Below are 23,228 nucleotides of genomic sequence, written 5' to 3'. Positions count from 1 at the left end.
CAAGTTAGCATGAATTCAGTACCTGGCATAAAGTGCTGCTCCAGACACAGGGACTTGAATAGAAGAGCTGTGAAGACCAGCACGTTGATTCTTGCACCCTGGTGTATAGAAACAAACGTGGAAGACACAGATGGGACTGGGGGCAGGGTGTAGCTGGGCAGCAGCAGAATGGGCAAGAAGTGAAGTTCGCTTGCCTGAAAGAGCTAAAAACACTGATGTCAGTCGGTAGAGTGATACCTTGAGGATAAGCCCCCTCCCTATTAGAGAGCATCACCTGGGTGTGCCTGGGGGACAGTCTTAGATTTGAGTGTTGTACAGGTATCTTCTTTTCTGCTTTTGTGGTGTCCTAGGACAGTTAACCTCAGAAGTTTTCCATACCAAGTTCATTTTGATGCATTACCTTTTTAAGAAATATTCCAGTTGCTTTATTTGGGCATTTTTTGGTGTTTGAAAAGGAAACTCTTGGTAGAATGTCCCAGCTACCAAGAAGGCTGGGAGTGTCCCACCAAGCCAGTGAGACAGGGCCTGGACTAATGCTCAGTGAAGATCTGTTCAGTGTGTCGAGGTGGTGGCTGAAATGGGATTGCGGTGTGATACGTTTCAAAGGTGGTTTTGGATGGTTTGAAGCATTTCTTTTTCATTCTGTGTGTGGAGAAGGGGACACACATACAGACACGAACGTGGGTTGGTGGTGGGGTTGGTTTGGACCGGATCCCCCTTTCTCCGGTCAGCGAGGTGGTGCTGAAGGGAGCGCGGGGACGGCGCGCATGTGGTCGCATGTGGTCGCATGGAGAGGCCACAGGGCATGGTGGGGGAAGCGGCAGGAATGCAGTTCTGGTTCTGCAGCCAGTCTCTCTGCCGTCCTGTCTCAGAACTCCGGGAGGCCTCGGAGCAAGCTCAGTCCAAATTCAAAAGTGAAAAGCAAACCCGGAGACAGCTGGAGCTCAAGGTGACGTCCCTGGAGGAGGAGCTGGCTGATCTCCGAGCTGAGAAGGAATCTCTGGAAAAGGTAAGTTCCACACTTGAAGTTTCTCTTTTGGACCCAAGAAGCTGATAACATTTTTACTTTCAAACATTTTTACTTTCCTTTTAAGAATTACAGTAGCATGTGCTCATTGTAACACATACAAATAATAAAGAAAAGTATGAAATAAAAAATAAAATTTATCTTTTTTCTTCTCTAATCTCATGCATTAGAGATAACAGTTATAAATAGTGTATGATTATCTGTGCAGTTTGTTTTCTGTGTGTATAAAACACATACACACATACTTGTGCATACATATATGTATAGTGATCGTTTTTAAACTATAATAAGATCATGTTTAATGCTTTTTTTTTTTTTACATTGTGGACATTGTACTAGTAAGAATGAGAACTTTCTGAGATGCCTGGCTGTCTCAGTCAGTAGAGCGTGTGACTTTTACCTTGGGGTTGTGAGCTCAAGCCCTACATTGGGTGTAGAGATTGCTTAACACTAAAATCTTAAAAAAAAAAAAAAAAAAAAAAAAACTTTCTTATTCATTTTAAGTACAGTGCAGTAGTTTAGTCTATTGTAAGGTTGTACCATAACTTATTTAACTACGTACTGATGGGTATTTATGTTTCTATTTTTTTTACAATTTCAGGTATTGCTTCTCTGGACATCCCCTTGTACTATACAATTCTTTTTTTGAAAATTCATTTGAGCATTTCCATAAAATGAATTGCTTGAATTAGAATTGCTGGATCACTTTTTAATGTACTTTGTCCTCTTTCCTGTTGTAATACTAGTTTGATTTATAAACATTACTGAGGGTATTAATCCTTTGCCACTCATAGATGTTATAAATACCACTGAGTATTTATAGTCTCTTTTGTTGTGTTAAAATTTTAAGATCAGCCTAAACTAGCCCCATTGAACAAAGTGGGAATATTTCTTCTCTCTGTTCTGGAACAGTTTAAATATGAAAAGAACAAACTATTTCTGAGATTTCTATAAAACTCTCTAGTAATGCTTTTGTGGCCTAGTGCCTTTTTAGGGGATAAACTTGGTCTGCATTTTCAGTATTTTCTATGATTTTATCAGGGTTTTTGTTTTTTTTTAAACCTAATTCCTTCTGATTTGGGGGGGCTGTTTTTAGTTTTTCATTGTTATAGATACCACTACAGTGACCATCCTGTACCACAGTCTTTGTGAACGTGATTTATTGCTTCCTTAAGATAAATGATAATTTGTGGAATTTCTGGATGTATTTTTAAGAATCCTTCTTCAGGACTGCTAAATTGCCATCCAAAGAGAGACCCATTTAGTTTCCTACTAGGAGGTATGAAAGTGTCAACTTCCTTGTACCCTGACCCCTGTTAAGATGTTCCCCATCTCTTAATACAATGGTAGATAAAGACCTTCTTGTTTTCCTTCTTCTTATCACAATTTTTGTCACTCAGGAGCCAAGAATGTTAAAAATAGAAGAAAAATTAAACATTGAATTGTTTCCAGAAGGACCCAGGTCAAAAACTATCACACTGTCACCATCTTCTGCATTTATCCTCTGTGAAACAGCTAGCTGATGATAGTTCTCTTATTCCTAAGAACCTCTCTGAAAGGAAAAAGAAGTCCGTTCAAGAGCGCTGCCAGGCTGAGGAGGAGATTGACGAAATCCGCAAGTCCTACCAGGAAGAATTGGATAAGCTTCGGCAGCTCTTGAAAAAGGCTCGGGTATCCACAGACCAAGCAGCTGCAGAGCAGGTAATGGCAAACCGAAGCACTTTGGAAATGTGCCTTTAGGCACATTATCGTCCTTGAGAAAAGGGGATTTCAAACATCCTAAGGCCAGAGTCCTCAACCAGCAGACACCATCCTTCAGGCCCATTATTGTCCTTGAGGAGAAGGGATTTATTTAGGTAATCAGGCAAGGAGACCAGGGACGGTGACAGGACACACCTGGATCTCTCGTTCATTTGGCAGAGACCTTTTTCCTCATAAATTCATAAACTCATATTTGTGTGTCTGACTGTTGAGTGAATTGGTGCCCTCAGTTTAGTCTCCTCTGGGGATTTTGACAAACTGTTCGCCTGAACCTGTGACGTTCAGGGCCCAGACTCTGAAAAGATCACAGTATGGCCCTCTCCTCTAGGTGACTCACCATCTCTTTATCTGGCTAGAGTTAGCTTTTAGAATCCTGCATACCTATATTCAGAAAGTACATTTACTTTCAAAGTAATCAGGGTCTTTCAAATAGTTGTGTCCCTATTAAATCTGGGCTGTTAGCTTATTCTTTTTGCCTTAGGAAAGATGGGCTTCCTTAGGTGCGAATACCTCCTCCCCAGGATCTGCTGATGACGTTATCTTGACAGCTGTCTCTGGTACAGGCGGAGCTGCAGACCCAGTGGGAAGCCAGGTGTGAGCAGTTGCTGGCCTCCGCCAAGGATGCGCACCAGCAGCAGTACCAGGAAGTGTGCGCGCAGAGAGAGGCCACGCAGCAGAAGCTGCTCCACCTTCAGGAAAAGGTGGGCGTTCCCCCAGGTTAGGCAGCTTAGGCGGCCCAGGTGATTTGAGGCAGACAGGTTGGGTCTTGTAAATCCTTCTGAACCTGAAAGGTGTTAATAGCTTGAAAAGCAAACCACGCTTGTTCAGCTCTCCAGTTTATCAGCAATCTTTCACATACTGATTTTGGGAAGACAGGTTCATGACCTAGAAAAAGGAAAAGCAACACTAGTGTTCTGGAATGTGTTTAATTCCATTATTTGATCATTTATGAAGCAAATATTTATTGAGTGCCAGTGGTAGTTCAGATACTGTGTTAGGGAAAGGGCTTACAAAGAGCTCTGCCCTCAGGCATCTCACAGTCAAGAAAGGGAGCTGGAGAGAAACAGAGATAAGCTGAATGTTATGTGGCCCAGAGGAGGAAGTGCCTGAGGGAGCAGAGCCAAGGACCAGTAGCATTGGCGAGGGGAAGTGCGAGGGGAAGTGCGGTGCAGAAGGCGGCAGAACGCCCCGGGCAGAGGCACAGGGGTGAGATGGGGCCTGGGTTGGCTAGGTCACTGGCATGTATGTGACAGAGATGGAAGATGGTTTAGGGCCATGGAATGACAGCCCCCTTCCTGGAGATGACTTTCTTTCCTTATAGTATCTAGTTAAAGATCTTTGACTCAGAGATGTTGAAGGCAGTCTTGCAGGTGAATAGGCTGCTTCTAATGGCCAATGTTCACTGTGTCACTGGACTTACACGTCCCCCCTTTTTTCATCGTGCTCTTGAACCTTATTAGGAACAAGCCAAGAGACCTCAGTGGAGAAGAGAAGGTGAAGTTCTGAGTTGAGACTGAGGGATGAGGAAAAAGAATGCCCTGAGTCAGCAGGCCTGGGGTGGGTGGGGGCATATGGACACCAGCAGACCTACCTGATGTTAACACTGGATGCTGAGGATGGTTCTTGTCCTCCTGGTGTCCTGACTTTCACCTGGTGGTCCAGGCTCCCAAGGCCACAGTCACAGTCTGTTGTTTTGCAGTGTCTAGCCCTCCAGGCTCAAGTCAGGGCCCTGACACAGCAAAATGAACAGCACACCAAGGACCTGGAGGCCAAGCGCCACATGTCTGGAGTTGTGGCTGCTGCTGCTGACCCGTCAGAGAAGGTGAGTGGGCATTTCGAAGAAGCAACCCAGGTCATATCAAGGGATTGAATGTGCCTGTCAGGGCTTCAGGAAGAATGTGGCCAATTTGTTATGTTGGTAGCCTTTTTTCTGACTTTAGTGATACACCAATTCTCTGACTTCAGTAAAAATGAGCTTGTTGGAGTGTATTACTTCAGTGACAAATCCCAGAGGGCCCTGTCCTGAGGCTTTGACAGATAAGGGACGTGTCTCCAAGTCGGCGCAGTGAGGAGCGTGCCCAGCATCTGCTAGCACCGGTCCTCACAGCCCTCGGCAGCTCCCGAGGTGGCCACAGTGCGAGGAGGCATCAACACACACGGGCTGCAGCTTGCCTGTCCTTGATAACCCTTCCAGCAGTGGCTCTTCTTACTTAACATCACCCTCTCCACAGTGACCGCCTTCGGCACCCAGGGTCCAGACCACTGTGGCACATGGTTCGGTGCCCCAGGAGCTTCCTTTCAGCCCTCCCAACCCCTCTCCGGCATTAATCACCTGATTTTGGCAGCACAGATTTTGTTTTACTCTCCTCGTGTCTTCCCGCAGGTCAAGAAGATCATGAACCAGGTGTTCCAATCGTTGCGGGGAGAGTTTGAGCTGGAGGACTCGTACAGCGGCCGGGCCGTGCTGGGGACCATCATGAACACCATCAAGGTATGGACGGCTGGCGATTGTTGCAGTGAAGTGGGACTCTTGTGGCTTACGGGCCTTCGAAGGGATCCTAAATTTAAAAGGTATTCGAGGCTGTGCCTCCAGAGTCAGGCTGAGTGGCATGACTTTGATCTGGAGAGCCGAGGGCAGCATCCGGTGAGAGGAAGAAGCAGGCATTCGACCTGCACAAGCAGGTGTGCTGTCGGGGAGCAGAGCAGTGGGAGTGCCTGCTGCTCTCCTGCCAGTGAGCCTTTCCTCCTCCTTGGCTTTTGAACAGATGGTGACTCTTCAGCTGTTAAACCAGAATGAGCAAGACAAGGGACGGAACAGCAATGATGAAGAGGAGGAGGAGGAAGAAGAGCCGCCCCAGACACCTTCCCGGGAGCACTCCGTGTCGGCCAGTTCTGGGCCGCCGCCGGCGCCCCTGAGTAGGGAATCACCAGAGTGCCCACTGGTGTCATCGGAGCAGGCAGTCCAGGAGGCTGCCCCCCTGCCTCCTCAGGCCCTCCCTGTTCCCCAGGATGAGGTACAGGGAAGGGAAGGGGAGCCTGCAGAAGCAGAGGTGCTCGCAGAGATGAAAGATGATTCCCTTCCACCTGAACTGGCTTGTGTCCCCTCCCAGAGACCTCTGGGGCCCCCAACATCAATTCCCCCTAAGCCTCCAGGCCCCGTGCTTGTGGACTCTGAGGGCGAAGAGACACTTGCTGCCAGCCCATTGGAAAACGCCTGTGTCGGGGAGCCAGAAAGCTCCACGGGACTGTCTCTGACTTCACATTCCACGAATGAGGACCCATTGGCCTTGGGGCCTGGAAGTCTAGGAGAAGAGCCTCAGCCTCCAGAGCTCAAGAAAGATGAGGGCGTCCCTAACTGCACTGCTCCCCCTAAGGAGCTAGAAAACACAGAGGCAGGTTCACTAACTGTCGGAGCAGCAGGTGGCCCCAACGACTGTTCTCAGCGCACCAGGTATGTCTTCCTGAGTGGAGTTCCCTGGACAAGGCAGCTGGGTGTGGAGGTTGTCACTGGTTTTTCCAGGGCTGGTAACTCATCCTCAGAGAAGGACTGTCTGATTCACTCATTCATTCATTCCTGTATTTATTCAGGAACATCAGCTAGGCTCTGTAGTCAGCACTGCAGTAGGGGGGAAAGCAAGGCAGCTTGGGCTCGTAAGGAGCATACAGTCTAGTGAAGACAAATACACAGTAAATGTACGCTGTAAAAGTGCTTAGAAAAAGAAATTCTCTGTTATTAAAATAGAGAATAAAGGGGAGTTCTACTACTTCAAGATAGAATGGTTAGGGAAGGATTCTGAGAAGGTAATGTTTAAACTGGGACCCAAAGGCTGGAAAGGAGCCTTCAGTGCCAAGATTTGGGAGGAAGAGATTGTGGAAAGCAGGCACAGCGCATGCAGAGGCCCTCTGGTAGGAGGGGACATGACAGTCAAGGAACTAAGGAAGGCACAGTAAGTAGAAGAATGGTGTTAACCTGAGATTACAGAATGAAGTAGGGACAAGACTCGTGAGATTTTGTGTCACTCTTAGAAGTTTAGATTTAAGATACTGTGAAAAGCTTTATTAAAGGGATTTAAACAAAAAAGTGACCTGTTATATTAGTTGTTAAAGATCACTCTGGCTGTGATCTTTATATTAGTTGTTATATTAGTTGTTTTTTTTGTTTGTTTGTTTGTTTGTTTAAAAGATTTTATTTATTTGAGAGAGAATGAGTGAGAGAGAGCATGGGGGGAAGGGTGCCATTTCCTCCTGTTGGCCTTTCTTCCCAAGAATTAAATTTTCAGAGGGAGAAGCAGACTCCCCAAGGAGCTGGGAGCCCGATGCGGGACTCGATCCTGGAAGTCCGGGATCATAACCTGAGCCCAAGGCAGTCGCTCAACCAACTGAGCCACCCAGGTGCCCAAGTTGTTATATTAGTTGTTAAAGATCACTCTGGCTGTAGGTCATGGAGGGAGTCAGGAGCGCTAGGAGGCCAGCATGGGTGGAGGCGGGAGGAATCCCTGCATGATTACCAGAGCTGTTGGATTTTTTTCTCCAGAGCTCATGGGCCCTGTGGCCTAGAACAGGAACAGGAATAGCACCATTTTCTGTGACTTGATTTTCTTGATTTTTTTCCTTCAGTCTCTCAGCGGATGAAGAAGATGAACTATTTAAAGGGGCAGCTCTGAAAGTTTCAAGGCCCAAAGCACAGGCTGAGGAGGAGGATGAAGATGAGGTGGTAAGGAAGTCCCAGGCACTGCCCAGTCCTCATACCACCACCCGGGCACCCTTTCCCGCTGGCTCCGAGAAGAGGAGTGGAGCCTGTGGGTGGCCCGTGCCCTGGGCTCTGTGTGCGGCGCCCTGTGGGAGCAGGCGTGGGGCAGGGAGGGGGCAGCTCTGTAAGCTCAGTGGGGATGGGCAGATACCACTTTATTCCTAAAAAGGGGTCACTATCTCCGTCCATGCAGGAATGATTTCTACTTTCAGTGAAGGAAGTTGGGCTGCTTAGTCCTACATTAGAATGCTGAGGCCTCAGCTTCCCTCAGATCTGCTCGGGGATTATGTCTATTTTACATTCAGAAGGGACTTGGAAGTTCTTGACTTCTGTCCTTATTCATAGACAGAGGCTCAGAAAGATGATTTACCTATAGCCACAGAGGGAGTCAGTGGCAGAACTAGGACTGATACCCCAGGCTCTTTCTGAAACCACCTGTTTCTGGGCCTTTCCGTGTCCTCAGCCTGCTTTCCAAGCTGCTACCTTGTTTTGTCCTCCCAACACCCTGGGCAGAAAATAGGTTAAGTACCGACCGATAGCATGACCTCGCTCTACAAAGCTCCTGAGTGACGGATGACCAGAGGGCGGCTTGCTCAGAGAGCCTGGATCAGAGCCCCTATTCTTGGCATTTGTTGTCCCCATGTGTGGAGTTAGACTGTCACCAGGACATTTGACTGCTCTGATGGGAATGACACCAGAGCAAAACGTGGGTGGAGAACACAAATCAGCTTCAAGCTCAGCCTGTCCTGGGGACAGAAATGTGAGGTGATTGGGGACACATTTTTCTCCCCTCATGTGTCCGCCAGAGTGGATGTTGCCTTTTGCCAAAATGTTGGGGGAATGGCTCTGGCAGAGCAAGGAGCGGGCTTGAATGTACCAACGCCCTTGCCTCATGCCTACGCTCCTCTGGGGGGAAGGGTGCCATTTCCTCCTGTTGGCCTTTCTTCCCAAGAATTAAATTTTCATTTAAGAATTCTGAATATGAATTCTGCACTTAAAAATAAGAACAAAAAGCCAATTGAGTATCTCCAGTGGCTGCCCTAAATGTAGTTGGAATGTTTAGTTAGCAGGATATTATTGGTATTAATATGAATACTATTGAGTTCATTTCTGTTTCTGGAATACTTTAAGAACTTCACAGACATTCTCATTTAATACTCTACTAACCCAGTGAGGAATTTATCCTATTTTGTAGAAAAGAGGACTGAGGCTCAGCAAGATTAAGTAATATGCCCTAGGTTATAATGCTAGTAAATGCAGAGCCAGAACTTTAGCTGGAATAAAACAGAAGCAGTGAGCTACCTTTTAATTCACTATTGTCAGAATATCATCATTTAGTTGATGCCCAGAGAGAGGTACAAGGTCTGTACCAGGGACCCCTGACCCCATCACGCCACCTTCTGTTTGGCCGGCCCTGTGAAGACTGACCCTGGGCCAGAGTAGCTCAGAGCAGGGGATACTCCGTGTGTGCCTTTCTCCAGCATCAATCCCTACTACCCCCATGGGACCTGTTCCCTGCCAATCCAGAAGAAAAAGGCCAGGAGCTCAAGTCATGAAAAGTGGGGGAGTTTCTTCCATTGCCTGTTAATCTCCCTTTTCCTACTACCTGGGTGAAGGGAGTGAGGGAAGGACCAGTGAGATCAAGGGTGTTGGGGGCAGTGGCCCCGTGCTCCTGGGCTTTCTTCATCTCTTGGATTCGCCACTTGGTAATTTGGCCAAGCATCTGAACGCAACTGTCTCACGTGGTGGGGTCACATCCAGAACCAGACAGGCCATCATAGGCCACAGCGTTTCTTCAGATGGAGCTGTGTTCTTCCCAGCCTCTCTTCAGCTTCTTGCATCTTCTCTCTCTCCTTAGGGCTGCTCTACTTCTCTCTCTCTTCCTTCCACTCCATCTCTTCCCCCATCGACCTTCTTTTCCCACATGAAATGTATGTCACTGCATGAGAAGAAACCTGTCAAATCAATACACGTGTTTCACAAATAAATAGAAAACTAGCTCAGTGTTGGTCTTCTTCTCTGTATGTTGGAAGATTGCCTCCCTTCTCTGCCTGCTTGTCTCAGCTTTATCTGGAAGTCTTGCTTCCAGGTTTGCTGGCCGCAGGCTTAGTCCTTTCAGTAAAACCCTAACCAACACCCTCCTTCCCATCCTGGAGTCGGGAACAGGTGTCGGTTCACTTTACCTCACACAGGCGGGAAGGCCATCTGGTGTAGGGACAGGTGAGGACTGACGGCTCTTTCCTGTTTTGTCAGAGCATGAAGGGACGGCCACCCCCAACACCCCTTTTTGGAGACGATGACGATGACGATGACATTGACTGGCTGGGATGAAGACCCAGGATACTGGTGCAAAGGTTTCTCTACTGACCCTTCCCTAAGCATGATTTTGCACAGCCAGCCCTGTGTCTAGACAAGGCACAGGGTGAGGTGAAGGTGAGCATTCTGAGGACAGCAGAGCACATACCTGACTTAGCCAACTTCTGAGCGCCCTGCCCGGCTGGTCCGAGAGGAGTGTGAGCCTGTCTTCACAACATTGGGGTCCTGCCTCAGAGTCCCCTTGGGAGGAAGGGCTGGTGGGTTGCCTGCAACCAGTCATCTTCAAGAATCCTGCCCTCTTCCAAGCTTTTTATTCTCTAAACTAACTCAGACTGCATCTGCCTCCCGATGCTCAACCGTGCACCAGCAGCAGGACATGTCATCTCAGGGGAGGTCTGCCCGGTGGACTCTGCTATCTACACCCTGGTTCAGTTACCAACCTTGCCTGCAGTCCTGGGACATGTATCTTTTCTCTGCCTTAAATCTGATAAAAGAGGTCAATGAATATTTGAAATTAACAAAAACTAAAATAAATGTCTGCAATGAAACTTGCCTCAAGCGCTTGGGGAGAAATCGAATTTGGTTCTAAAGCTGGCTGTGCTCCTCTCTGGGAATGTTAGGGTAGGAGCTGGAACAGACCAGGGTTGCTCAACAGGCAAAAAAGCTCTGTGCTGTACTCCCTTTGCACCCAACCCTGGAGCTCAGGCTTTCAGGAAAGGTCACCACTCTGCTGGCCCAGCTCATCCTAGACGCAGGAAGGCTTGAGGTACTGTGGTTACCTGAGAAACTGGCCGTATCGTCTTGGCACGCCTGCTTCTATGCCCTGGGAAGCCCTGCACAGGAGGTGGGAGGGTCCCTCTGTTGCGGTGTCTCTCATCATGACACCTGATTGATTCCTCACTTTGAGAGCGGCTTCCCTTCCCTCTGGACTCGAGGCCAGGCCGAATGCAGAGAAGAGTAGTGAGAAAACATCTGTGGTTATTTTACTTATTTCAGGATTTTCCAAAGACCATGCAACCAGTCTTCAAGAGAAGGAGAATAATTTTAATAAAAATATCCCCTGGTTTAAAATGTCTATAAGAGAGAATCCTGGATACTGATGGCCCAACCCCATCCCTTGTGAAGGCAGATCCTTTGTGAGCCTGTGTGCCGGAAGTGGGGCTGGGAGGCGGTCAGAACCACTGTTGGCTGGACTTTGTTGTTGAACACTTTACACACTCTCATTTCCAGCAGCCCTTGCAGAAGACACTTACCCCCTCTGATAGAGAGACTGAGGCTTAGAGAGTTCAATTAACTTGGCCAAGATTATACAGCTAGGAAGCAGGACTATGAGAATTCAGATCCTGGCCAGCCTATTCTGGAGCCTGGGCTCTTGTCCACCATGGGGCATCCATCACTGGGCTGGGGGAAGAAGGGCAGTGGTGCTCATCAAAATCCAGGCTCTGGGCCTCAGCCCACATCTCCTGAAACAGAATCTCTCCCCTGTTGTGGTAAAACTTAGCCCCGGCCTCTCAGCCCCCACTGTCTGCGTTCACGGCCTCGGCCAGTTACCTGGTGAGCCCCACGCTCAGCTGTGCTGAGGAGCAGACCCAGGCCAGCCTGCTTGGCGCCGTGGCCCAGCTCTGCCACTCGTGAACTGGGTGACGATTTAACTTCTTTGTGCCTCAGCTGCCTCTTCTCTAAAACCAGGACAAAGAGTTTCTGCTGGGTTGTGAGGGTTAAATGAGTTAATATTGTGAGGTGCTTAGAACACTGCCTGGCACATAAAAAGCACTAGACACGTGTCAAATTAAAACAAACAAACTTCAGGTAGAGAAAGTGCTACATTCTATGACTTGGCCATGAAGAATGTTGAAATGCGTAGTCTAACCAGCTCTAGAGCAGACATTTTTTTAAAAACCCTCACAAATATTACCAGCGTTATCAAACTGAGAGCTTGCCGACAAGCCGTGGAAGTGCTCCTGGTAGCAGTGCTCCCGGGGAGGGAGGCTTAGCTGCTCAGTACCTGGAACTGGATCCTCAAGGCTCCATCAGCAAGACCGCGCTGGACCCCGGAAATTTTACCGCCCACCCCCTTCGTGACATGGAGCTGCTGAGCTGGGGGGTTGCACTGGTCAATACTGAAGGGGTCACATACTTTCTTATGGTTCTCATTGCAAATTTAAAAAGTGGTTTCTATGTAGTTTTTGCTACTGCCCTCAGGGGGAGAAGATGATTTGCAGCCCACATGATAGCTAGTTGTTTTTCTCACACCAGGCAGTGCCTAGTCGGGATGTGGTGTGTGAACGTGAGAATGACTCTGGGGGAGGCAAGGTCATCGGGGGTCTGCCTGACGGCACAGCATTCCAGGGCTGGCTACCCAGAGCACAGAGCTGTCTTCTAGCAGATGGACAGACCCTGTCCTTGGACAACCCCACAGCCAGCACTACCAGCTGCATTCGCCCCCCTCAGCTCCTGCAGTGGCTTCGGGGTGGCATGTGCTTGCTGTCTGAGCAGAAACACAAGAATGGTCACAGACTTTAAAAATAGTATTTATTAAAACATCTATCTCTTTTTTAATTCCTGAAGCTTAAAACCATCTTTCCTCTAGCCCTTGAGGTACTTGAGCACAGACATTCCAGTATCCAGCCATGATGTTCCCTCCCTGGGTCTCATGTTTGCTTCTCTGTCAAGCGAACCGTCTGGAGAGTCCCACCTAACTCTATGTGTAATGCTTTGGTTTGACTGCTTCCTGCATCGTCAGCTGACACTCCCTGTGGCTTAACTGTGTTTGCCCACCAGATGTGATGAGTGAGCAGTAAGTTCGAACTTGAGAACACGAAATACTGAATATTCAGTGTAGTTCTCTGTTCTGCATCAAAGCAGGAGCAGGAAGGGAGCACTGGGGTCCTGAGAAGCACCCCCGGGCCCCTCAAGCCATTAGATTGCCTTCCTCCCGCAGGCAGTGCTGTCTGATGGGAGCAGCTCACCGTGCAGCAGATAGGTCAGGAGCCTTGGGAATAGTCTCGCTTCTCTGCTTTGAATCTGCTGTCATGCCCCCAAGAAAGAGAAACAGTTCCTAGCAGATGCTGCTATATCCATCAGGAATCTGATGAAGTCACTTCACTGAAAATTTTGGATTCATGTGCAAAACTGCGAACCAGGAGTTTAGTGGGAAAAAATGAAAAATCTCAGTTTGTCACCGTGATCCGCAGAACAGACCATCTTTATGTGCCCCAGAGGCAGAAAGGTGAGACAAAGGAGCCAGCTTGGTCTCCGTCCCTCAAATACAGAAGAAGTCAGGAAGTCTAGTGGTAGGTGCTCCTCTTTATAAGGCACAAATCATGAGGGCAGAAGGTATGCAGCTTCTGTGGCCTTCATCACCCAGAACCCCTCTCCCTGTCTTGAAGATCTTTGGAAATTCTTAATCTTGAGTCAGAGAGGTAAGTCCTCACGGGCTCAGCAACCCTGACCCCAGGTTCTGGTCTCTTCATTCTCCGCCAGGTCACAGCATTATTAAGGCACAAAACGCCCATGCCTGGGCCCCGTCCAGGCTGGCTGAGGGCAGAGGTAGCTGCAGGGGCCTCTGAACTCTGGGCAACAAGTGCTGGCTTCGGCAGAACATGTCCAGGAGCTGGGAGTGTGGTGAGGAACAGCCATCAGAAGAAATGGGAGACACAGGGCTGGAAGCTCAGCATCTGCAGGAGGGGGCCATAGCTCGCTCCGGCCCCTAGTGCCTGCAGAGCCCTCACCAGCTAAACCATGCTGAGAAGCGGGTAGGCCAGGTAGTAGCCCACAGCAGAGCCAAGAATCACACCGAAGAAGATCCACGTGTTGTACGACATGACAGCCAGCATCATGAAGTAGCCTATGACCACCTGAACAACATGGATTAGAGACTGGCCGAAGTGACAGAAAAACCACCTAGATGAAAAGAAGAGTCAAGTTAATGTTGATAATGAGCTGGTATCAGGAATTAGAGCCTCTGGACCAGCTTATTTATATTTGTGTGCTGGACCCAGAAGAGACTTCTTTCTGAAGAGACACATGAGAAACCACTGCTAGGGGACAGGGGCTTGTACAAGGAGCCTTGGGTAATCACCTCTCTACTACATTCAGCTCTGAGCTTCCTAGCACCCAAGACAAAAAGGGAAAATGAAACATGTATCCTGTCATGTCTGATAAGGATAATACAAAATCATCAGTAAGGCAGGTAGGTTTTTCCTTCTGAATCTGCTGTGGGAGATTCCTTCTCAACCTACTAGCTCGGCCACTTACTTACTGTAGCTTAGCACAGATATCTTAACCTCTCTGAACTTAAAATTTCCTCATCAGTAAAGGAGGGATAAGAATACCTCCCTTGCAGGCTGGGTGTGAACAGCAGCGACACCCGTGTAAGGAAAGAGACACCCGTGTAAGGAAGCACCACTGGAGCTGGAGAGAGGGCCGACATGGGACCCCATGGCGCGGCCTTAGCAGACGGATGGGAAGGCGGGAAGTGAGAGCTGCTCTGCCAAGACTGGTCCGCGGCAGACAGCAAGCCTTACTATTTGTGTAGGAACAGCTGCAGATTCCAGCCTGGGTTTGGAAGCCTTAGTGACCTAAGAAAGGCTGCTGAGATCTGGATGGATGGATGCCCGTGTTGCTGGACTGAGGCCTGCACCAGAGTTCTGAGGATCTGAGCCTCCCGAGTGGCTGTTCGTAGAGCTCTGGCCCAGGCATCAAGAGACCCGAGCTCGAGCTCACCTCACTACTTATTCCCCGTAAGCACTCTGGCAAGTCCTTCCTCAGGCCTGTTTGCTTTAGCCCTCTGGGGCCAGCCTCTCTCAGGGTGAATGTGAGTATGCTGCCATGGCCCACAGCTGTGCCTGTTACCTGAGGCGGGTTCTGCTGACCGGGGGTGAGTCTGAGCCAGAAGAATCCTGGTCTGTCTCCTCAGTGAGCTGGCTGGTGGGGATGGACAGGCTCACTGCGGCCTGGTAGAGCAGCTTGGCTTTGCCAACCTTGATGCTTTCATACAACACAGCCAGGAGCAGGACCACCACTACCGAAAGGGCCATGCCTGTCAAACAAAGCCGAGTTGCAGAGACGTGGCCAAGCACGCCCTGATCCCCTTCTGACAGCTTCCCCTAGGACCCGGGGCATGGAGCGGCAGTGCACCTCCACCTGGCCCCCCTGACTCCACTCCATCTCCCTCTCTCTGGCATCTTCCTCCTCAACCACCTTGGGCTCAGAACTTCACTGTCTCTTTGCCCTCCAGCTCTTTCTGGGGAAGGATGGCCAGTTGGGGTACGGCTGTGAGATCAGGAAGAAAAGCCAGGTCTGAAAAGCCAGGGGCCGAGGGCCAAGAGGTCACACAGCACTGCCCCCACTGGCAACCACTGCAGGTGGCACAAGTCTTTGTCAGGACTTCTTGTGGGGCAAAGAGCATGTACAGCAAGGTCCTGAGTAGGAATGTGTATAAAGAAAAGTCTGGAAGGAGGGAGATACAACAAAGGAGTTATAATTACTTCAGCAAACTAGGATATAAAGGATTTTTTCTTCTCACCTAATTTTCCGAAGTCAGTGCTGTGTGTATGCTTTTATAATAGTGGAAAACACCACTAAGTTATTTTACAGAAAACGTGAAGTGCTTACGAGAGCTGATGTAAAATTAGCGGCCAATTGCTACTTCTCTTTTACAAGACAAGGAGGGATACTAAATACGCCAGCTATAGTTATTTTATTGGGCTCCCAGGAGGAAATCATCTACAAAAGATGCAGGTGATATTTTAAAATACAAAATTACATGTAATTACATGCACATGGTATGGATTTAACTGGGACCAAAGGGGATACAGTGAAAGGTAAGTCTTCTTCCCAGCCCAGTCCCTAAAAGCCCAGTCCTCTCCCCGGAGCCTTTTCCTCTGCAGCTCTCCAGGGATACCCACTGTAGGCATCGACCTGTGTATGTGCTTCCACGTCTGACGTCATCCAAGTACACCTCGCAGAGAGGTTCCCCTCCCTGCACACAGATCTGCCTTATTTCTGTGGCATCACAGTATCTGTGATACAGTCTATTGTCCAAGGGTGGCCACCTCACCCCACCGCACCCCACATGCTCTTCTTACAGTGTCAGCACCCCTGCCGTCAAGGTCCACGGCCCCTTCCCTTTAGGCTGAGAAGACCTTTGTGACTTCCTCACCCAGGCAAGATGGAAGTGAGGCTCTGTGACTTCCAAGGCTAAGGTCTTAAAAATCCCATGCACTGCCATCTCGTTTTCTTGACACACTCGCTCCTGGAACCCAGCTGCCCTGCCACAGGGAAGCCCAGGCCCTAGGAGACGCCCCATGTTGTGGTGTTCCGCCGGCAACCCCCCCCAGCCAGAGGTCCTCGCTGACAACCAGCAGCAACCGGGAGACACAAGTGTGAGGAAGCCTTCAGGAGGACTCCAGTTCCAGCCATTGTCTGACCACAGCTGCGTGACAGGCTGTGAGTGGGGACCGCTTAGCCGAGCCCAGTTAACCCAGAACCTTGAGAAGGAATGCTGCAGTGACTGGGCTTACGGGGTGGTAGGGGCTGGTGACCCGCTGTAGGGATGACTGTGATTTATCTCATCATTACCTGCAGGCCTGGGAACTTGGGCCATTTCCCATCTACTTTTTAAGATACAGTTACTTAAGTTGAAACAACTACGTCATGAATTTGCGCCCAGCTCTGCCTTTTCTAGTCAAAGCAATACTGTTCTCTTGCAAACTGGTGCCTCATTTGAGGTCCAGCCAGCAGCAGCTGTTCTGGACTTCTGAGCTGGTGCTGGACATGGTAGGAGGTAGGTGCTAGGTGGGTGCTAAGAGGCAACAGGAGGCCTTGATCAAGCTCTGGCTCTGATGCTTACTCGCTATGTGACCCTCTTCCCTCTTTGAGCTTCAGTTCCTTCTCGTGTCATAGAGGCAAAGGCTGTATCCTTGGCCTCTCTCTGGGCCTTGTGACAATCAGTGAGATAATGGAGCCTTTTGTGACGTGCTTGGAATTATAAATGCCAATTTCCTGCTCAGTGCTTATGAAAGAGGAGTCAAGCTCATCTGAATGTCCACGGAGGGTAGCGCTAAAGGGAACCAGGCTCTCCACGGCCCAGAGCTACAAGGCTTTCCGAGCTACAAGGCTAGGCTTCCCCACTCTTACCTGCAGGACTGTGGACACTCCAGAAATCAAACAGAAGCACCACCTCATTGGAGAAGATGAAATGCATCTGAAAGAAAAGGGAATTTGCATTGCTCAAGGCAGTAAGAGTCCTGGTCCCTAATGCTCTCCAACAGCCTCCCCTAAAGGCCCAGAGGAACGAGGTCGCTGGTCTTAAGTGCTGGAAGGGCCACTAGTCATCAGGACCAACTGAGGCCAGACAGGGCAGAGACTTACCCAAGGTCCTACAGTAGGTCAGCAGCAGAGCTATCATTGAGATGGCCCTACTCGAGGTGGACGTGAGATACGGGTGGTAACACACAGGTCAGTGTCCTCAGGTCATGCTGAGATGTCCCCACTGGGGCCCCAGTCATTCTGTTCCGGCCATGTGTATCATGGAGAGGCAAGCGGCTGCAGTCCCCATGCGACTCCACATCTGTCTACTCATTCATTAAACATTTGCTGACCCCATTCTTTGCCCAGCATTCTGGACAAAGTTTAACGTCTCTGCCCTTGATGAGCTCCCAGACTTACGGAAAGAACAAAGGTAGACGTACAGACCACGCCACACGCATCTGAATGCCCCTCTCAAAGAGCGCCTTAACCCGCCCGTGTTCGGGGTGGCATCAATCGCTTCTTGTACATTACCTCATTTCACAACTGTCTTCTGTGTGACAGGGATGGTCAGGCCCATCACACAGAAGAGAAAACTGAAGACACTAGACTCAGAAGGGTTAAATCATTTGCTGAAGGTCACAAAGCTAGTAAGTTGGCAGAGCTTGGATTCAAAGCCGGGTCCAGCTGGATGCCAGAGTGCTGTGCATTCCAGGATACTAGGCTGTCTCCTGCTTGCCAAGAAAGGACAAGAAGCCGGGTGGCAATCCTCAGGACCCACTCCAGGCTTAATGACTGTGTTTGGCAAGATTCAAGCCGGAGGGATGAATATTAGGTCACTGTCCTGGGGTGGGGAAAGAAAGGTCCCCTCTCATCACTGGGTAAGTAGGACCCGGGTCGGCAACAGCGGCTCCGCCCTCCAGCCGAGGAGATCTGGGCAAGTGGGATCGGGTGACAGAAGCCTTGGCCTTCTAAGGCAGGTATTAGATTCCCCAAATGTCAGACCCAGAGTGTCCTTCGGAAGTATTTATTTTTTTTATTTTTTTTATTGTGGTACAACTGACGTGTAACTTTATATTAATTTCGAGTGTAAACCCGATTCGATATTTGTACATATCGTGAAATGATCACCACATTTAAGACTGGATAATATCCATCACCACACAAAGTCACGATTTTTTTTTCTTGTGATAAGAACTTTTAAGACCTACTCTCTCAGCAGCTCTCAAACATACAATACAAGGGGACCCTGGGTGGCTCAGTGGGCTAAAGCCTCTGCCTTCAGCTCAGGTCATGATCCCAGGGTCTTGGGGTCAAGCCCTGCGAGAGCCTGCCTCAGCCCCCCTCTCTGCCTGCCTCTCTGCCTACTTGTGATCTCTGTCTGTCAAATAAATAAATAAATAATCTTAAAAAAAAATACAATACAGTAGTTTTTTTTTTTTAAAGATTTTATTTATTTGACAGAGATCACAAGTAGGCAGAGAGGCAGGCAGAGAGAGAGAGAGGAGGAAGCAGGCTCCCCGCTGAGCGGAGAGCCCGACGCGGGACTCGAACCCAGGACCCTGAGATCATGACCTGAGCCGAAGGCAGCGGCTTAACCTACTGAGCCACCCAGGCGCCCGTACAATACAGTAGCATTAACTATAGTCACCAGGCTGGGCAGCACATCCCCGGGACATATAATTTTCTCAGAGGCTTTAGTCCCCTGGCTTTCAGTCTTTCTTTCTCCCTTTCTTTCCTTTCTCCCTCCCTCCCTCTCTTTCTTTCTTTGTTTTCCCTTGGTCAGGGATTACCAGCAAATAAAATCTTCCTTGTAACTCCACCAGATAAAACCAGGGCACTGAGTGAAGAGGGGTGAGCACTCCGAACTCCGCGGAAACTCAGTGTTAAACACTGATCTAGTCCAACTTGGCCCCTCTCTGTCCCCATTTCATTCCCGGGTGGGGAAAATGAGTCCCAACAGGGGAAGGGATTTGCCCAAGACCTCCTAAGAAGAAAATGTTAATCTAGGCAGTCATTTAAAAATCATGTGGAAGAATTAAAGGGTGCCTGGGGGGGCTCAATAGTTAAGCATTTGCCTTCTGCTCAGGTTGTGATCCCAGGGTCCTGGGGTGGAGCCCCACATTGGGCTCCCTGCTCAGCGGGAAGCCTGCTTCTTCCTCTCCCACTCCCCCTGCTTGTATTCCCTCTCTCACTGCCTCTCTCTCTCTATCTAATAAATAAATAAAATCTTTTTAAAAAAATCATGTAGAAGAATTATAAAATAAAAACAGCTTCTTACTCCCCCAATGTGAGGGAGGTACTTGTTTAACGTAAAAGCTGAAACAGTACCAAAAAGAAAGTAGAAATTATTTTGAGTCCTACTATCCAGAGACGCCCCTTGTTATGATTTCAAAAAGCATGTTTGTCAATATGGCAAAATGTTCGCGAAAGGCGGACATGCGAAAACAAGTCCAAATCATCCTGTGAAAAACTCCATTTACACTGGAGTTCCGCTCATTCAGCTTCAGTAGAAGCCTCGAGCACCACCTCTGCAGTGGGGAAGGTGGCAGGCGTTGCACCATGCCCCTTCTCGGAGCTCACTTAATAAAGCAACTGGCATGACTGGAATGTCCCCAACAGCTAGTTAATCAGAGAAGTTCCCTAACTGGCTTCCTTCTATCATCCTTGGGCCTGGGCCAGCTGTCTCAGGGGCCTCAAAGCTTTTGCTGTAGACTTGAGCACCCACAAAGCAATAAAAGTAATTCAGCTGACAAACACTGACTTTGGTTTTGCTAGGGGTGTAGATGCTGGAGATATGGAGACGGATGAGACAAGTCCTTGGCCCTCGAGGGACAAACCATCTGTTATGGGAGAGGGAAGGGAACAGATCAGTACAACAGGGTGAATGCAGTCAGTGAGGAGGCACAGGGGAGGCCCCCTGCGGGTGCTAGGGAGGAAGGCCCCCCCGGGAGACATCTAACTGGGCCAAGAGGCAGCCAGAGTAAGACGGACAGTTTAGTATGTTCCAGTAGTTCCACCTGACTGGGGAGTGAGGAGTCCGGGAAGGACAAAGGCTCACCCACTCCGGCTTTTTCGCTGGAGAAAAATTCAAATCAGCACATCCCGACTTGGTGCTGCATTTAAACTAAAGGGCCCTGGATGCCTGGGTGGCTCCGTGGGTTAAGCCTCTGCCTTCAGCTCAGGTCCTGGTCTCAGGGTTCTGGGACTGAGCCCCACATTGGGCTTTCTGTGGGGAGCCTGTTTCCCTCTCTCTGCCTGCCTCTCTGCCTACTTATGATCTCTCTCTCTCTGTCAAATAAATAAATAAAATCTTTTTTTAAAAAAATTAAAGGGCCCTGTGGTCAGGCACGGAGGCGGCAGCACCCTGCTTTTGTTTCTCCACTTAGGCAGAATCTCAGCCTCCAGCCCCAAGTCCAACTTATCTGCGCCTTCCTCAGGGCCCCACCCTGGGTAGGGAGGGGCTGTGGTGAAGAAGAGCGCAATCAGGGACTTGTTTTCTTCTTTATGTTTGCCTTTGAGGTTACTTAGACTTGAGAAGAGCTCTCTCATTAATAAACCCAGCAGGTCAGGGGGAGGTTAAGGTCCTTGTCCCGCACTTGCCTGGCTCAGGAACTTTTCACAAGCTCTTCCCATCTATTTCCCCTTTTAGAAGGCTAGCAGGTGGTGGGGGAGGACGTTTGACTAAATGACCAGTATTGGCTTCCTGTATCTTAAATTCTATGATAATCGTGGGGGTTATGATGATTTTTTTTAAAGACCAAAAGGAGTCTTGCAAGCTGTCATTCTCTCCACCCCGGTGAATTCTGCCTAAAAAGCCAGTTTGTGTAAAACGCGACTTCTACCCAAATGTAGGGAAGATGGAAAGCAGCTGGACCTGAGATTCAGACCACCAGCTTGCCAGGACAGGGAGCCGGCCCTGGGGCGTGCGCTCGGTGCGTGAAGTGCGCGGGACTTTTCCTTCTGATGGGGGCCCCCCGAAATCTCTCCCAAGTCACTGCGTCCAGGGCAGGGGATGCCCCCCGCCAAGTCTGTCTTCACCCACCGCGCCCCCGCTGTTCGTCGGGGCCGGACTGACTGCCAGCAGGAGGCACGGATAAGGGCAAAAAAACACAGGCAAGCCACCGCCGGCTCCGCCTCCCGCGTCCCCTCAACCCTGCTCCCGTCCACCCTCCCCGCTTGGCCGCTGACGGTGGCCGCGAGACTTACCTTGGAGGTGAGCGCGCCGGGCGGGCGCAAGGACCGCTACCGCTCGCTGGGGACTCCTCGCTCCGAGTCCGTCTTGCCCCCGCCGCCGCGATCGCGATCTGGGCCGCGAGGTCACATGGTCGTGGCGAGGCAGGCGCGCGGGCACCTGGGAGTTGTGGTCCCCGCGCGTGGCTTCTCTCCCGGCGGCCTGGAGTGCACCCACCCGTATGGAGCCCGCGGCGCGCCAGCCTGAGCCCCAAGCGCAGCGCGGGCCACCTGCTGCGCTCCGTTCAGCCCCTTACCTTGTTTTGCACTTGACTTGTCTTTGCAACTATCCTTACAGAGTTTATTGCTCTTCTAATAAAACTCACGAAGCTTAACATGTTGAGTGGAAAAATTGTCAAGTCCAGTCTATGGACAAAATAGCAACAAATTAGGAGTAAATAAAATCATGCCCCTGGGGCTTTAATGTAGTCATTCTTTTCCTATCTTTCCCAATCTGATAAGCAAAAAGCATACACTGTTTTAATTTTAACTTGTATTTCTTGGGTTACTAGGGTGATAAGCTTTTTTCTTATTCTCTGTTAGTGTATTGTCTGTCCATTTCACCCACCTGATTTTGGTGCCTGGACAGCGAGACTTTTCTGGTGGATAAGTGACCTTTAACAGTATTTCTTTTTTTAAATTTTATTTATTTATTTATTTATTTGACAGAAAGAGCACAAGCACAAGGAGCAGCAGGCAGAGGGAGAGGGAGAAGCATGATCCCCACTGAGCCAGGAGCCCGATGTAGGACTCAGTCCAAGGACTCTGGGATCATGACCTGAGCTGAAGGCAGCTGCTTAATCTACTGAGCCATTCAGGTGTCCCTAACAGTATTTCATTTTTAAATATACTTAGTAACCCTTTGCTAGTCCTCCTGTGAGAAAAGGGAATCCTCAGAGAAACCTTACCAGAGACAGTACTAGGGGACTTGAGCCTGGAGTATGACCTCGGTTCAAATCCTGAGCTAGTCAAGTATTGGCTATGGGACCTCAGGCAAATGGTTTTATGCTTCTGAGCCTCAGTTTCCTGGTCAATAAAATGAAAATAACAACAGAATCTATGTCATAGGGGTGTTGTGAGGCTTAGACGAAGACATGTATGTTAAATTTTCAGCACAGAACCCTGCAGTGGGAGCTTGCTCAATAAGTGGTGGGCCTGTTCATCACCAGTGCAAATGCTTCCAGATGGGAAGCAGATTGCGAAAGGTCAAGACACTTGCTCAGAGTCACACAGCTTCTAAGAACCTCGATCTGAAGGATAGTGGGGGTTAGACAGATTTCAGGAATGGGAGCAGCCTCAGGGAGAGAATATGGGACTGAGATCATGAGGAGGTCTGGGAGAGAGGCACTGGCCCATGAAGGAAGCAGTGGGGAGAAGGGCTTATGGATATTCTTGAAGCATCTCGGCCCCAAGAGCTTGGGAGGGATTAGGTGATTTAGGTATAATCATCTGGGGAAGTAGGAGTAAGAAGACTTGACCTTCACATAAGCAGCCTCTCATGTGCTCCCTCACCCCCCCCAACCCCCATCCTTCTATAGAAGTATTGACAACACAGCATCATTCATTTGACTGTTTTTGTTGGCTTTGTCACAATCTGATGACCTTCTCACTTAGTTCTAACTTCCTCATGTGTGTTATGCTTATCACACTTTAGCCCTTAAGTTCTAAAATGCCCCCTTTTCCTTCTGAGCCATCAGAGACTCCCTTCGTCTGGCCCCCAGGCAGAGAATCTGGTGCCAGCCACAGAATCCCAACACATAAGATCACACCAGAATGGGCCAAGCCTCAGTCCATGGCAAGATTCTTTCCAGATTCTGTGTTTTGACAGTCCCCTCCTCCTGAGGGACAACAGAGTCCACCCTTGTTTTCCAGCACGTACCTAGAGCCCCT

The 23,228-nt window shown here is 49.3% G+C and overlaps 2 protein-coding genes across 6 annotated transcripts in view; one reads left to right on the top strand and one right to left on the bottom strand.

Annotated features, from left to right (window-relative positions):
• FKBP15 (FKBP prolyl isomerase family member 15) overlaps positions 1-10,402 on the top strand; it is a 54,508-nt gene extending 44,106 nt beyond the window's left edge. For 3 of the 5 annotated variants that reach the window (XM_045081730.1, XM_045081728.1, XM_045081726.1), the window contains 8 exons: positions 873-1,009; positions 2,573-2,728; positions 3,337-3,489; positions 4,488-4,610; positions 5,172-5,279; positions 5,554-6,239; positions 7,406-7,502; positions 9,792-10,402. In XM_045081730.1, coding sequence (XP_044937665.1) covers positions 873-1,009; positions 2,573-2,728; positions 3,337-3,489; positions 4,488-4,610; positions 5,172-5,279; positions 5,554-6,239; positions 7,406-7,502; positions 9,792-9,869 — 1,538 coding nt within the window. In that variant the 3' untranslated portion in view covers positions 9,870-10,402. The remainder of the gene's footprint in view (positions 1-872; positions 1,010-2,572; positions 2,729-3,336; positions 3,490-4,487; positions 4,611-5,171; positions 5,280-5,553; positions 6,240-7,405; positions 7,503-9,791) is intronic. The other 2 variants (XM_045081727.1, XM_045081729.1) reach the window with 2 other exon arrangements.
• Positions 10,403-12,369: 1,967 nt separating this feature from the next.
• On the bottom strand, positions 12,370-21,435 carry SLC31A2 (solute carrier family 31 member 2). Its single transcript, XM_004747832.3, has 4 exons — positions 21,315-21,435; positions 16,995-17,061; positions 14,709-14,895; positions 12,370-13,757 (listed from the first exon to the last, which is right to left on the bottom strand). Exons 2-4 carry the CDS (start codon positions 17,059-17,061, stop codon positions 13,589-13,591), a joined length of 423 nt encoding a protein of 140 aa, XP_004747889.1. The 5' UTR covers positions 21,315-21,435; the 3' UTR covers positions 12,370-13,588.
• Positions 21,436-23,228: the final 1,793 nt, after the last annotated feature.

This window comes from Mustela putorius, unplaced genomic scaffold, assembly GCF_011764305.1.
Source record: "Mustela putorius furo isolate JIRA1106 unplaced genomic scaffold, ASM1176430v1.1 tig00000580_pilon_pilon_pilon, whole genome shotgun sequence".
Lineage (NCBI taxonomy): Eukaryota > Metazoa > Chordata > Mammalia > Carnivora > Mustelidae > Mustela > Mustela putorius.
Note: the sequence above shows the minus strand (reverse complement) of the source record. Positions and strands in the feature narration are given on the sequence as shown.

Bases quoted from the DNA above. Each gene is read 5' to 3' on its own strand.
- SLC31A2 (XM_004747832.3), bottom strand. From the start codon at position 17,061: ATGCATTTCATCTTCTCCAATGAGGTGGTGCTTCTGTTTGATTTCTGG. The intron at 14,896-16,994 runs GTAAGAGTGGGG...TTTGTTTGACAG, and splicing joins GAGTGTCCACAGTCCTGCAG to GCATGGCCCTTTCGGTAGTG. The intron at 13,758-14,708 runs GTAACAGGCACA...CTTTTCATCTAG, and splicing joins GTCAGCAGAACCCGCCTCAG to GTGGTTTTTCTGTCACTTCG.